The sequence below is a fragment of the Toxorhynchites rutilus genome, chromosome 3 (genome assembly GCF_029784135.1).
Source record: "Toxorhynchites rutilus septentrionalis strain SRP chromosome 3, ASM2978413v1, whole genome shotgun sequence".
Classification (NCBI taxonomy): domain Eukaryota; kingdom Metazoa; phylum Arthropoda; class Insecta; order Diptera; family Culicidae; genus Toxorhynchites; species Toxorhynchites rutilus.
This window is the reverse complement of record NC_073746.1, coordinates 266,308,265-266,322,422: the sequence shown is the minus strand read 5'-3', so window position 1 is coordinate 266,322,422 and position 14,158 is coordinate 266,308,265. Positions and strand designations below refer to the sequence as shown.

Here is a 14,158-nt window from a genome sequence, read left to right as displayed (position 1 = left end):
TCACATTACATTACACCAACCATTGTTGTCCAACAAACCTTCTCAGCCTCTTAGGAACTTCCGCAAACCTTTCAAAAGCTCCCATTCGGATGCAGTTCTTGTCCGCCGCAATTGAGACATAATCACTTCGAAACGTTTTGATTCTGTTTGTCAATAAATAAATCTCCCCTTTTGAATTGAATCACTTTCCAACGGTCGGTGCTCTTTCGGAGCCAATTCGTAATCCTTGCCAGCACCGCCTTACAGTGTCATTGGGTATCATCGTGCGAAGGGGCCCCGATTGTTTGGATCGAGCCAAAGCATATTGTCAACAGAACCATTGCAGTATATTTTTCTACCGCTGCTCTCTATCGCTCTCTTTTTGTCTCATACACTCCCCCGCATCGATGTCCGTCGACCCCTCTTCTGGCCAGTGGTTTTATTATTTACCGTATTGAATTTCCAATTGAAAGCAATTCATTCATCTCGTTCGACACGATGCTGCGATGCGAGCTGTCTGTGCCACCACCCACTTGTCACCCACTGAATCCCACCTAACATTGAGCATCAGCAGCAGCAGCAGCAGCAGCAGCAGCTCGCTGTTCAAGACATAACTGCAAGGCCTCTTCGGTGGTTCTCTTTGTGTTTAAGCTAATGGTTTCGCTATTTTCTGCTTCTGCTGTAGATTTTGTAATACTGTTGCCCTCTAGCTATGTTCTCCTCTTTTCTGGTTCAGGGCTTTTCTCGCCATCGGTAAAATTGCCTAACTTATGAATATACCGCCTTTAAATATTTTCATATTTTTATTATCTAAATTTTTTTTTTGTATTTGAAATGGTTCTTCAATCATATTAACATATATCTTCGCTACTCTTGAAAAATTCTTTCGGGTAGATGAATTGTTTTTTTCACACCACTAAGTGTGGGATGCTGTCTCAAATGCTACCTTCTGTGTAAGCATCTGAGTGTGAACGGGGCTTTATATTGCTCTATTAGTTTGAGTAAAGGATATCACAGTTGAAGTAAAAGGATCCGATTTCTAGAACCATTACATTCAACACAAATGAATCAAACCTTCTCTGGGTATTGCAAAGAATTAATCCGAATAACCACGAATCTGATTCGAGATCTCCATGCCCTCGCATCAGTTGAGTCAAACCAAACCAGCTCGTGTTCTATTCCTTTTTCTCTCTCTATATTTCCCATTTTCTCTCAGTTGCCCACTGCCTGCTCATTCATGGCAAACTGAAACCAGAAAACAAACTGAGTGCATTTTGTGTGGCGGGGCACTCAGTCGAATCAAGAAGAATCAGATTCACTATTATTCACTCACGCTCAGTGCCAGTCGAATTCGATTCATTCTATCTTGACTCGAGACGTTACCTTCTGCCAGTCATGAGTCAACAACCGAACGCGATGGATGTTGAACTTTTCATTCGGAAGGTGAAAGAAAACAGACCGATTTATGACGCGAGTGACAAAAATCATAGCAACCGAAATGTCACAGCTGCATTGTGGAGGAATATTAGTGAAGAATTTAACATCCCAGGTAAACCTTAAATATTTCGTTATTTTTATTATGTTTTTTTTTCTAGTAGATTAGGGGCTGTCCACATACCACGTGGACAACTTTAAGGGGGGTAGGGGGTACGAAAATGACCACGCTTGTCCACGGTGAGGAGGGTTGGGGTACAGATAATGTCCACGTGGACGCGTTAAACAAATATTTTTTAAAAGTACATTCAGATCTGTTTTCAAAAATATATGAAATCTGTTCTGCATTTTCAAGAGTGTTGAAACTTTCTGTCCATTTTGAGTACTCCATATTTATTCATAGAATGGTCATGTCGAATATTTTTCCATATCATCGAACTTCTTCGCTGAAATATGTATTCTGAATGAAACTTACATAAACGGTGAGCGATCAAGCTTCCATCATCGGAGGATCATCGTTTTCAACATATAAGCTACGTCATATTTCAGCATGAATAGAACTCTGTGTTCTAGGTCCAGGTATTCACGAGAGTAAATTTGACATGGCGAACTGCTGATACATTTTTATCCCGAACGCACATGTGGGATTTTTATAACCTGATGAAATGACCGGAATATTTGGAGGATTTTCCAAATAATTTGAGAAGGACTTAGCGAAACGAGTGCTATCCAAATCTCTACAATACCTGCTCAAAACAGAGTTCTGCACTTTTGTATTGAAAGAAGCAGAATCAGTCCACCATTTCTGACGGAGAGTACTCTCGTTCCCGAATACTTTCCGAATTTAGCATCCATTTGGCGACGTTATCTTTGATACGGCTGAGTTAGGTATGCTCAGCACCGGAGAGCAGCTTTTTAACACATTGCGGAACGCTCACGAGATTTCTCGTGTTTCGTGTTCCGTCTGCTACGGATGGATCACATGAAATAACCCGTGTTTTCTACACTTGAAGGTTAATTCCTTGTTTTGCTAAAAATCTAATGAGTCCTACCGATGACTCGCCTTCGTCTCATCGACATCGAAAGGAAATAATCTCATTCGTGGAATTCGAACAAATTAAACGATCAAGTTTGCTCCAAAACGTGCGGTCCTTAATGTGTTAAGAATCACTTTGTCCTACCGAAAGAAAGATTGGGGTGCTACAAGGGAGATTGCCGTTAATCAGCATATGTTATTACGACATTTGTTTTTTTTTTAAGGAGGTTTTGAATCTGGGGTTGGACTACATATTCTGTGCCACGATCAATACGATCAATGGCATGGTTGTAATCACAAGCGATAAGTCTTCCTGCTCTATATATTTGGAATTAAGCTTGACAGTTCTACGTTTTATGGAATTAGTCGAATTGAAAATATTTTCTTCAAATTGAAGCATTTTAGGCATTCAAAATATTGTTTTCTTTGTTCTAATTATCGTTTCAATGTCTTAACTAGTTTCTCGCAGCCAAAGTTCAGTAAAGAAGTATGCCCAAACCCATTGGTTGTTTTTTATTCGAATGCTTTCAACACATTTTTTTTTTGAATAGTACCTCGATCAGCTTCAATTAAAACAGTTTTCAATTGTGCTAAATCATTTCAGAAGTCTTCAGAAAAACTCTTTTCCATAGACACTCGTTTTTCGGAGATTTTCTGCAGGCGAATTACTTTTCTTCAGATGTTATTTTATGCGTCGTTTGATTATAGATTATCGATTCCGTTGTGATTCTTTTTTTTTCTTGATTGTGCAGTGTTTTAAGTACTTTGAAGTCATCGAAGAAATGTTTCTGATTTTAGTAGGATTATTTAGGCTGCAAATGTCGGATGGCATCAATAGTGTTTTCGTTTTTGCTTTGGAAACACCTTTAGAAAAGCAGATGTGTATTTGTCGTTGGTTCTCTCGAATTTTCCCGAAAATCGATTTTGAAGGAGTAGCATTTTGGGCTTAATACCAGTTATTATAGTGTGATTATTACATAAATGATTAAATAGGTATTCATACGCATCAGAACAAATGCGATGAAAAAGAATGAATATCTGTTATAGTAACTTCAACTCACCATTTCATATAGTTGCCATAACTGAGCTTTTCGTGCAGCCAACGAATTCATATATTTTCAAACTCTAAGATATGCTGGTAGGAAGAGCGTGATCAATACTACATGAATAGAATTTGGAACTACATGAACTGAAGAGCGATACAAATAAGTTATTATATAAGTATTTGAAATAACTTTTCGGGCAATATTAATAAAAAATCAAAGAATAGAAAACAATTGCTACTACTAATAAAGCCTATTTGCATTGTTTTTTTTAAAAAGGTTATTTGATTTAAGATTACAATCAGAATAAAACGATTCCAATATTGCAAGCCCCGAAAGTAAAACAGTTTGCGTTGCATCGAAAGAACGATGTGCTACTTGAGTCGAGAATTGTCTAGTATAATTTTGCCTCACGAGCACTCTGGAAGTCATCTAGATATTCAATGCAGATTGGCCGCTGGGAATTTGTTAATAAAACATATTTTCAATGCGCTGGTGTAATCTTACCCGACATATGGAATGGAACGCGTCCTCTGAAAATCCTCCAAACGGTGACGGAAAAGGTTCTGTATTGCACTGACAATAGAAGCTTGTATACAAAAGTATACTTCTTCTTTAGCAGTTTTTCTAGCACTCTGTTTTTGTAGATTCTCACTGATATTTCGATGATTAATTGACTAAATTGTATAAAAACATGTTTGAAAAAGCCACTTCCATGTACCCATTATGGTAATAGTCGGTGTCACATGGAAAAAGTCTTAGTAAGATTCAAATAATACTTCAATAATAATTTTTAAATAAAACTATGCCTCTAAATCTAATTCCTAGTATGCAATACTATGTCGTTGATTCTATACTCGACAAAAATTATGGGAACGGAGCGCGTAGTCGAGGATTTTAAGTGATTTTAGTAACGCTGTAAACTTGTGAGAAACCAACGCATGAAGATGGGATATACATAATTTTAAAGCTTCAAGTTTTGAAATGAAATACTTCAATGCTTCTATCTTTTTGTGTGTAGGTGTAGAAGATAACAATACTGGAATAAAAAAATCGATTCTTTCTGTTTTTTTTAAGAATTTGTAGATTGACACAGTGTTTTATTAATCAAGTCTATAGTAAATACAATTAATCTTATCAATCATTTGATTTATGGATCCTGTAGGTAATTTTACTACAGAAAAAAGTTTTAATAGAATGAAAAGTTTCCCTTTTTCCAATGAATACTTTTTCAATAATGCGATTATTCCCAAATCAGAAGGCAGTTTTGAAAATTCCGGTATCCGCCCGGATACCAAATATTGACTGGATAGGCCGGGTACCGAATATCCGTTTCATCTCTAGATTAGACTGTTGTTATGTGCTTCCCGGTTGTAAAATAACTGCCTGCTCCTCGTTGCCAGGTTCTGCTAGCTGACAGGAGAATTACAAAGGGGTTTTCTTGACTCGATTATCCGGAGTGAAAAAAAAACAATACTCCGGATAATCGAGTTCGACCTGTACTATGTCGTTGATTCTACACTCGACAAAAATTATGGGAACGGAGCGCGAAGTCGAAGATTTTAAGTGATTTTAGAAACGCTGTAACTTTGTGTCGAGGGTTGTGATGCAGTTTTTGTTTCTCTTCAGGACAAACTGAACAAAGGATATTAACACAATCGCCTAAAATTAAATTTTCAACAGAGTGGATCAAACAGATATACTTCAGTCGGACACGCATAGTGCTATTTAACTACACTACTGAGCGTTTAAAAGCGCCCTGATATGTAATTGCACAGCGTGAAAACGTGAGGCTTTGCAGCGATTTTGTACAACCATAATAGGAACAGGGCAGCTTTCATTATTGCGATAATTGGCACGTAGGTGTAAAATTGTACCAATTATGGATCAATTCAAAAATACATGTTTATTTCGATGAATTCGTATAAATTTGTCGAATCATCATCAAGCAGGTTGTAATGTATGCGTCTACACTCTGTTTGCATCAAAACAGCCACTTAACAACATAAAAATCTCAATATTTCGACTGCATATTCCTTAGGGGCTGTCCACATACCACGTGGACAACTTAGGGGGGGGGGCGGTTTGTGGGGGTTACGAAAATATCCACGTTTGTCCACGGTGAGGGGGAGGGGGTATAGATTACATCCGCGTGGACACTAATACATGTTTTGAATAACAAATATATATCTGTATTCAACAATATATGAAAAATATTCTGCATTGCAAGAAAATTTATTCGTATTTCTGCTGTCTGATAGTACTGCGCGGTGGAAATTTCATATTTCTTCATATCGTTCAAATTCTTTGCTGAAATTTGTATTCAGAGAGTATCGCACATGAGCTGAGAGCGATCGATTTATTTTCATTGATTTTAAAGAATCTTGCGTCATCATTATCGATCAGAATTGGAACGCTACTATCGGCAGGATTCAGATGCCATCAAAGCATGTTGGAATGTTGTAATATTAAAAATATACGACATTCTTTTCGATGTTTTGATTCAGTTTCCGCTCTCAATGTAAAAACCGCTTCGTTTATGTTATTCAAGAACTCCAACAACAAATTCGGTGCTCCCGTGGCCGAGTGGTTAGCGTCATAACTAACATGCCGGGTGTTCGGGTTCGATTCCCGTTCTGGTCGGGGGAATTTTTCGTCAAAGAAATTTCCTCCGACTTGCACTGTGATCACGCGTATTCTAGAGCTTGCCACTCAGAATGCATTCAAGGCGTGTTATTTGGCATAGAAATCTCAACTAAGTACTAATAAAAATGACGCAAGTAATACTACGTTGAGACGGTGAAGTTCCTCTAGGAACGTTAGTGCCATTGAAGAATTCATTTACGGGGATATATCTTTAGAGAAGTCTTCCTATCTATGTATCTATGTTCATGAGCACGTGGTGAAACTTGATTACGAAACGCTACAATGTATGAGTCCTACACCTTTTGACCGAAAACATTAAATGGATCGTATCTCCATCAACAACTCGCTTCACGAATGCAATGAAAACTTGCAGTTTGAAGCAAATAGTGTCAGGCGAAGAAAAATATTATCCTTTACAACAATGTTGAGCGAAAAAAATCTTTGAGGTGAGCGGAATGAACCATCATTAGATATCTTCAAAGCCGATCTTCACCTGCCGAGAGTCATTGTTCGTGTCTAGTGAGATAGGAGAAACATTCTGCATTATAAGCTTCTACCAAACAGCCAATCGATAAATTTAAACAAGCACTATTCGTAACTAAACGAATCAAAATCGTAAATCTAGAAAAAACGTTCAGAATTGGCCAAGGCGTCCTCTTCCAGATTAATGCCAAACCCCATGTTTCTTCAAAAGCCCTAAAACTCTAAATTTTTTTTTGACTAGGATGTGATAGTCTGCCCGCTATCATCAGATATTGCATTTTTTTTATCACTTGATTAGATCTCGAATAAAAAATATTGAAGGTCAAAAATTTCGACTCCGTAGCCACATTGGTTGCGCGTTCGTTTAGTAAGCGATCGATCGTGAGTTCAAAACACAGGGTCCTCAATTGTCCATCTTTGTGTTGTAACAGAATAACTACTACGCAACAATTATCAGCGATGGAGATCGATCCACGATCGAAATAAGATCGATTCATCCTTACAACTGCTCTGCTCTGCAAGAAACATCGGGCTATTAATAACACAACAATGAACATATCAACTGTCTCCGCTGTCCGGTGGTCTAGCTGGACAATGGAAGAACAGATAGAATACTCTTACGCCTTAATGGCTATTGTGTAATGTACCATATGCAATGGTATAAAAAGGAATACTCTTACGCCTAATATGGCAGCTGTATAATGCGCTATTCATAGGTTCGACAAAAACACGTGACATGTACACGATAAAATGCTAATGAACCTAAATAAACAAATGGGATAAAAAAAATAATTTCGACTCATTGGACACAGTTTTTTGACGAGAAAACAAAGAAGTTCTGCGATGATGAATTCTGCAAGTTGCATGAAGAATGAGGAAAGATTGTGAAACAAAACGGTGCACACGCTCACGTCGGTTTAAAAAAGAAAATGTCCGAGATTAGATTCACATGTGATGTTTTGCTATAACGTAAATATTATGTTTTATAACGTGATCACATGGTAAATGAAATTTGGAAGAAAACAAACAGCAATACAAATAGCTTCACGAATTGCTGTTCCTCAAAGCTGTTCAAAGAATTGAGAAGAAATCGCCTCCATTAATTATGTTCACAAGTTTAGAATGTTCAAACATAGAATAGAGAATAGAAACAAACATAAACTTAAATTTAGGCGCAATTCAACTATTTTTACGATTATTTTTTCCAAGAAATGGAGAAATATTCACGTGGACAACAGGGGAAGGGGTATAGAAAATGTCCATGCTTGTCCACGGAAGGGGAGGGGGGTGTCTGAAATTCTACTTTTTTTGTCCACGTGGTATGTGGACAGCCCCTTAGCAAAATGCTAAGAAGCAAACATCAATGGAACACACTATTTTAAAACTAAATTTTTCAACAAAAGAACAATGTTTCGCATGGAATCAAGTACCAAAATCGACAAAGAAGAGGTTTCTGATGTTTAAAAATCATATTAGAGCCTTTAAAAATAAGATTTATTATCTAATCTAATAAAAAACTTACTCGTATTACCATAATAGGTACTATTGCGATGATAGGTACTACTACCCTATTCAATTATAATTGATACCGAGAAAAACATGATTCTTTTGAACTGGATGGTGATCTTGAAAAAGATTAATGGGTTTGCGTAGTTTTTTAATGGGTTATTCAAAAAGTAATTGCCGATTTTGACATGGAACGTCTAACCGGAATATATGGGGGGTAAAATGAAAACCTGAACACAGAATATGCAGGAAACAATTAAAGATTTCGAATGCTTATAATTTCTTAATTGATCGAAAAGATGTTTGCATCAATTGATAAGAAATATTTCTACGCATCTAACACAATTAATAAAATTTTGTTTTCCATGAGATAAACAATTGAAAAACTAGAAAATGTCGAGAGTTATCTAAACGCCCTAATTGTCTCATTTTGATTAGCCCGATTTACTGTTTCCCAAAACATGCCAAATGTCTTTGAATTGCATGAAACGTTTGTTTAGATTGCAGATTTACTGCTACCAACAATTTTTTTTGTCGAAAATTTTTCTTATACGGAAAAACGACTGAGTGCAATTCAATCAATTTTTGACAAAAAAAAAATTTGGGTGATTTTTCGGTTTTCCAAAAACTCAAATTTTGACGTCTGCTCATGCCCAAGTGAGTCGATTTTTGACAAAGAAAAAAATTCGAGATGACAGTAGATTTCGATGTTTCATGCAATTTGAATTTTGGCACAGACAAGTTTTGGCACTTTTTTGAAATCGATGCAATAAATTCGAAAATTTTTTTTTTTTCGTCAATGTAAAAAATTATCCATATACAGAATTTATTGGACTTTTCAAAATTGCCTTTCGATTTGCGATGCGATCATTATTTGTTGAACAATTAATCACCGAAGAAGCAGGGGTAATTTTTCATTCAAACAACAATATCTCTGTATTGAAAGGCTCTGCAGGAACGTTATAGGAACCGAATGGAAGCTGCCTGATTCAGAAATAGTACAGAAACAGTACAGAAATGAAAGGTTTAACTCGGTAAATAAATGGATTTAACTCGGTAAATAATGGGAGAAATGAGTTGGGTGGTTTAGGCAATCTAAGACAAACAAAGAAATTGAAAATAACAATATGTACATTAGGGTGACAATGGATTTTTCGATACTTAATTATTTAAACATGCATGAAACGTCGAGATCTGGTATCATCTCGAAAAAAAAATTTTTGGGCGAAAATCGACCTTTTGTTACTTAGCCTGAGAGGCAATGAAGGTATGGAAAAAAAAATTATCGAATTTAAAGAACCGACCATGTACATTTTGTTTATTAGGCAAAAAAAAAAATCTGTGCAAAGTTTCAGCTCAATCGGACATGATTTAGGGGTGTCTCAAAGCACTGAAAGTTTTGACTTTTTGGGATCTAGCCTGAGTGGCCAAAAAATCAAAACTTTGAGTTCTTTGAGGCACCCCTAAATCATGTCCGATTGAGCTGAAATTTTGCACAGATCATTTTTGGACCAATAAACAAAATGTACATGGTCGATTCTTTAAACTCGATAATAATTTTTCCCATACCTTCATTACCTCTCAGGGTAAGTCCCAAAAAGTCGATTTTCGGCCTAAATTTTTTTTTTCGGGATAACACCATATCTCGACGTTTTATGCATTTTTAAGTCATTTGGCACTGAAAAAATAAATCGATTTTCTGAATTTCCTTTACTCCCCTCCTTAGAGGATTTTCGAGGATGAAAAAATCAAAACTTTGAGTGCTTTGGGACACCCCTAAATCATGTTCGATTGAACTGAAACTTCGCACAGATCATTTTTTGGACCGATAAACAAAATGTACATGGTCAGTTTTTGAAATTTGACATGACCATTTTCGCTGCCACCCTAATGTACATGTTTGGGTCATTCATGCGATGTGGTTATCCATTGTCTTATTAGTTATAAAGCAATATTATCCTAACCGTTATTATCCACATGTTTTTTTTTCAGAAGTTCAACTAAGGAAAAAATGGCATACACTGCGTTCAAACTATATGCGCGTCTTACGGAGCGAAAGGAACAAAACTCCGTCAACTGGAACAAAAACTAAACATCTTTGGCCCTACTATGAATCGTTGTCATTCTTGCGTCAATGCTCAGAATCAAAAAACCCTTCTGACAACATGCTGTTTTCCGATTTGGCTTATGAACATGAGAATGGAACAGCAATCGAACAAAAAGTTGCGGAAGACAACTTCCTCACTACGATAAGCTATAGAGAAGATGGTTTGACCATAAAATCAGAGCCACTCGAGATCACCGATTCGACAGTTAGTTACGAGACAGCATCGAAGAAAAGAAAACAAACCGGAGTAGCGGATGATGGCGGTGATTTGCAGCATTTGGCAGAACTGAGCAACGTCGAATCATCGCTGCCTGACGAAAATGATCCCGACAGAATGTTTTTGCTTAGTTTGCTACCCCTTATGAAACAGTTGACTCCTTCGGACAGCATAGACTTCAGATTAAACGCACTAACATTTTTGAAAGAGAGACTGAATCCGATCTCAACTGGTCACAGTAGTTGGTCACAATCTCAAATACTCTCAGCTCATCATAACCGGAATCAGTGTAATGAGTGGTCGGAGAGTGATGCTGCATCTTCTGCTTCATCGACATCAAGATGCAACAACGGTAATCTGAAGGAGGAAGTTCCATAGCTCTGAACTAAGTTGGTTGCTTGAAAGTTAGCTGACCCATATTGTACAAAGAATATTATGATGCTTCATGACTTGTGACTTTGTTGATAGAAAAAACTTCAAATTAGAAACAATAGCGAATTTAATATGACTTTAACTTGGTCTCCACTCGCAAATTCGGATACGAATGAATAGGAAGAGTTGTAGTAAATAAAGAAATAGAGACCCGCAAATTGAAAAAAAAGGAAAGAAAGTCCAGGAAATGATAGAAGACGATGCAAACAGTTCTGGAAGGCATTTCTTACACATCTGTTCCTTTTGACGTAGGATTACGTCTTTCGGGAAAATATTGGGGTACAAATTGAAAATCGAAAATCGAGCACATCGTGATAATTGTCCAATTTCAAACGCTTATTGCTCAGTCATGTCATGATGGATTGATGAAAATTTTGCGTCAATCGATTTTGGCACTTCATAACAATTTTTTAAATTGAATAAAATAATATGAGTTATGAAATTAACTATCGAACAATTGAAAAATCTCAACCCCTATCCTAACGGAAATATCCGCTTCTAATGGGTCGAAATCGGCGATACATGGGGCGGTTCACTAACAGAGACATCAAAACCAAGCTGCCTGGGGGAAAACGACATTGCAAATACATGAAAGTAAGGGGGCCTTTATTCCCACCGAAATGTGTTCGCTAACAGAGACATCATAACCAAGTGTTCGAGGGAAATCGGCATTGCTAATAGACATCATAACCAAGGTGTCTGAGGGAAATCGGCATTGCAAATATATGAAATTTTAAATTTGGAACTTTAATGTTGGTTGCTCGGTTGTAAAATTTTATATGGTAGCAGTTGTGTTAAAAATGACTCGGTATATGAAACGATTTATTTCAATTTTCATAAATGAAAACCAAGGTGTGTTCCCGGTCGAGAACGGGTCATTCGGCTTAAGCTGTCTGTTTTGTTGTGTTCATTTTCATCCAAGGAAAGTTCATACGGCGAGAAAAGTTGGAAAAGTGAAGAAATATTAGAAAAAGGAATTTCTCATATACTCTACATATAGTATTAGGTGTTGTTAGTCCAATTAAAATTAAAATTGGGTTGAGTAAACAGTCAGAAAGTAAAAATAAAAAAAAAAATTACCTTTTCCTTTTCAAATATGTTTTCTCTATATTAAAGTTACATGTTTTTACTGATGAGAAAAATTTATAATTGTGTTCGGTATTGGTAATTATCGTTTATTACATTGGTGTGTTTTTTTCCTTTATTTCATCCATACGTAACAAAGGAGGCATCTCGTCTAGGGTCACAGAGGGCGGTTTTCATCATATCTCATTCCACTTCGGCATCTTCTATCTGATATGCACCACCCCACGACTGTTCACCATACTTCTGTCATCATCACTCGGTAAACACTTGCGGAGTGAACAAACAATACCCAACAACCAAACAAAATTGCTCTTTTCAGGGCCACCAAATAATTATCAAAGAGTTTAACGATGCAACTCTTCAAACATATACAAAATCAACAGATAGCCCAACGAAATCCTACGTCAACTATGCGGTCGTGTCTCGGACACAACCCTCCTGTGACTTTTTTTTAGTTTCAACATTCCTCGATTCCCTAGTACAAATATAGTTTAAATTTAGAAAAAAATCAGGTATTCCACGGATCATTCGCTCGCGGATAATCGAGGTTCCACTGTACTTTGCGTTTGTTCCTTTTCTCTGCTGATGTGCAGATCGATTCCACACATGCCACGGTGCACCGAGCAAGAGGTATAAATTATTTCACTTTGTGATTTCTCTTTTTGTTTCACTCTAGACAGTGTACAGCCAACAACATACGTTGAGGATGAGACATAATATAAAAAATATCAAATCTGCTTTTGAAACTTCCTATACTCGCGTATAGGAAGGACAGACCGAGCACCAATGAGGTAGCTGAATTAACTGATGATTAAAACTAAATCAAGTTAAAGAAAAAAATATTTTCTGAAGTTTTTTCACTCAATTATATCTTTTTATTTGAATGAAAACCAGAAATTCTGCTAAAGGGTTGATTAGAGGTCGGACCCGATTATCTACAGACTCGGTTATATACAATTTTAGACCCGATTATTATCCCATTTTTAATGAAAAAATATTATTTACTAATTCAATTATTGAAATATTTCAACGTGTAGGTGAAGGTTCTTTGGCTATTTGGAGAACAGTGGATTAGAAATCATGGTCTTTGAAGATTCTAATTGAAGGCTCACCGGGAGTTGTTTCAAAAGATATTGCAGCGAATTTAAAATCAATAGAAGATGGGTCTCAAAGGACAAATTGTAAAGCGTTTAGGGAGTTTTAATTTTGTTGATAGGAACAATCAAATTATTAATGGATTCTTGTGAGAAAATAATAAAATAATACATTTGAGAACACTAACTTCTAAGTTTTTTATTTGTAAAATCATTATTAACCCCTTGCCGTACGATTTAATTTCCAACAATAGGGCCCAAACACGAGCACGTTTCGATACTCTGCTGAGTGTGTGTATCTTACTTACGATCGTAGGAGTCCTGCATCATCACACGCCTGGAGCATGTATCCATTTCACATCGATAGATCAAGAGTGAGGTTCGATGTTGTACGTTCTGGCACAGTTTAATCGCCACGAGTGTGGTTCGACGTTATACGTGAAGGTGTTAAACTCACTAATTTAGATGTTTCTCATCTTTCAAATGGAATCAACAGAATGTAGCGTATGTAACATGGAGAACCAGTTTGAAATCAACATAATTCATCAATGTTTTCAATATTTCATTTCGTTTCGTTTTCGTGATGTGGTGAAATATCGGCCTTAGTAACGATGATGATGGAAAAAAGTACTTTTGACGTAGGATTACGTCTTTCGGGAACTATACGTATGTAGAACAAATGTAATGTAGCTTCATGTGTTCTCGCTCTTCCTCGCTTGGAATTCATGTCTAATCTATGATCCCCGTTATTCTGCTCCGCATTTCCCCATTATAGACTTAATCAATAAATTCCGAGATAGGTTCCAAATATTGTTGTAGCAATTGTGAATTGTGTCATGTCTAGGTACGTGGCTTAGCAACAATGTTCCTTATTTCAGAATTGCAATCTTTCTATTTGAGCAACCATGACCAATTTTCAAATTTCTTAAATTTTAAATAGGTCTGGTATAAGAGTGTTTTGTATTCGTTAGTAGCTTCGCATTTGTATATTTTTGTGAATACTGTATGTTTCTGTAAATATTGTGATAGGTGTGTATTTATGTATGTGTTTATATGTTAAAATAAAAATAAAAAGGTCGCGAAGCGATAAGCCAA

The 14,158-nt window shown here is 36.6% G+C and overlaps 1 protein-coding gene across 2 annotated transcripts; it reads left to right on the top strand.

Moving 5' to 3' along the window:
- Nucleotides 1–1,389: 1,389 nt before the first annotated feature.
- Nucleotides 1,390–13,200, top strand: LOC129778005 (uncharacterized). 2 transcript variants are annotated; one of them, XM_055784631.1, is made up of 2 exons: nt 1,390–1,528; nt 10,123–13,200. In XM_055784631.1, the coding sequence occupies exons 1-2, from the start codon at nt 1,396–1,398 to the stop codon at nt 10,827–10,829; spliced, it is 840 nt and encodes a 279-aa protein (XP_055640606.1). In that variant the 5' UTR covers nt 1,390–1,395; the 3' UTR covers nt 10,830–13,200. The 2 variants fall into 2 exon arrangements, with proteins under 2 accessions (XP_055640606.1, XP_055640604.1); XM_055784629.1 differs by having other exon boundaries at nt 10,120–13,200.
- The last annotated feature ends 958 nt before the right edge of the window (nt 13,201–14,158 follow it).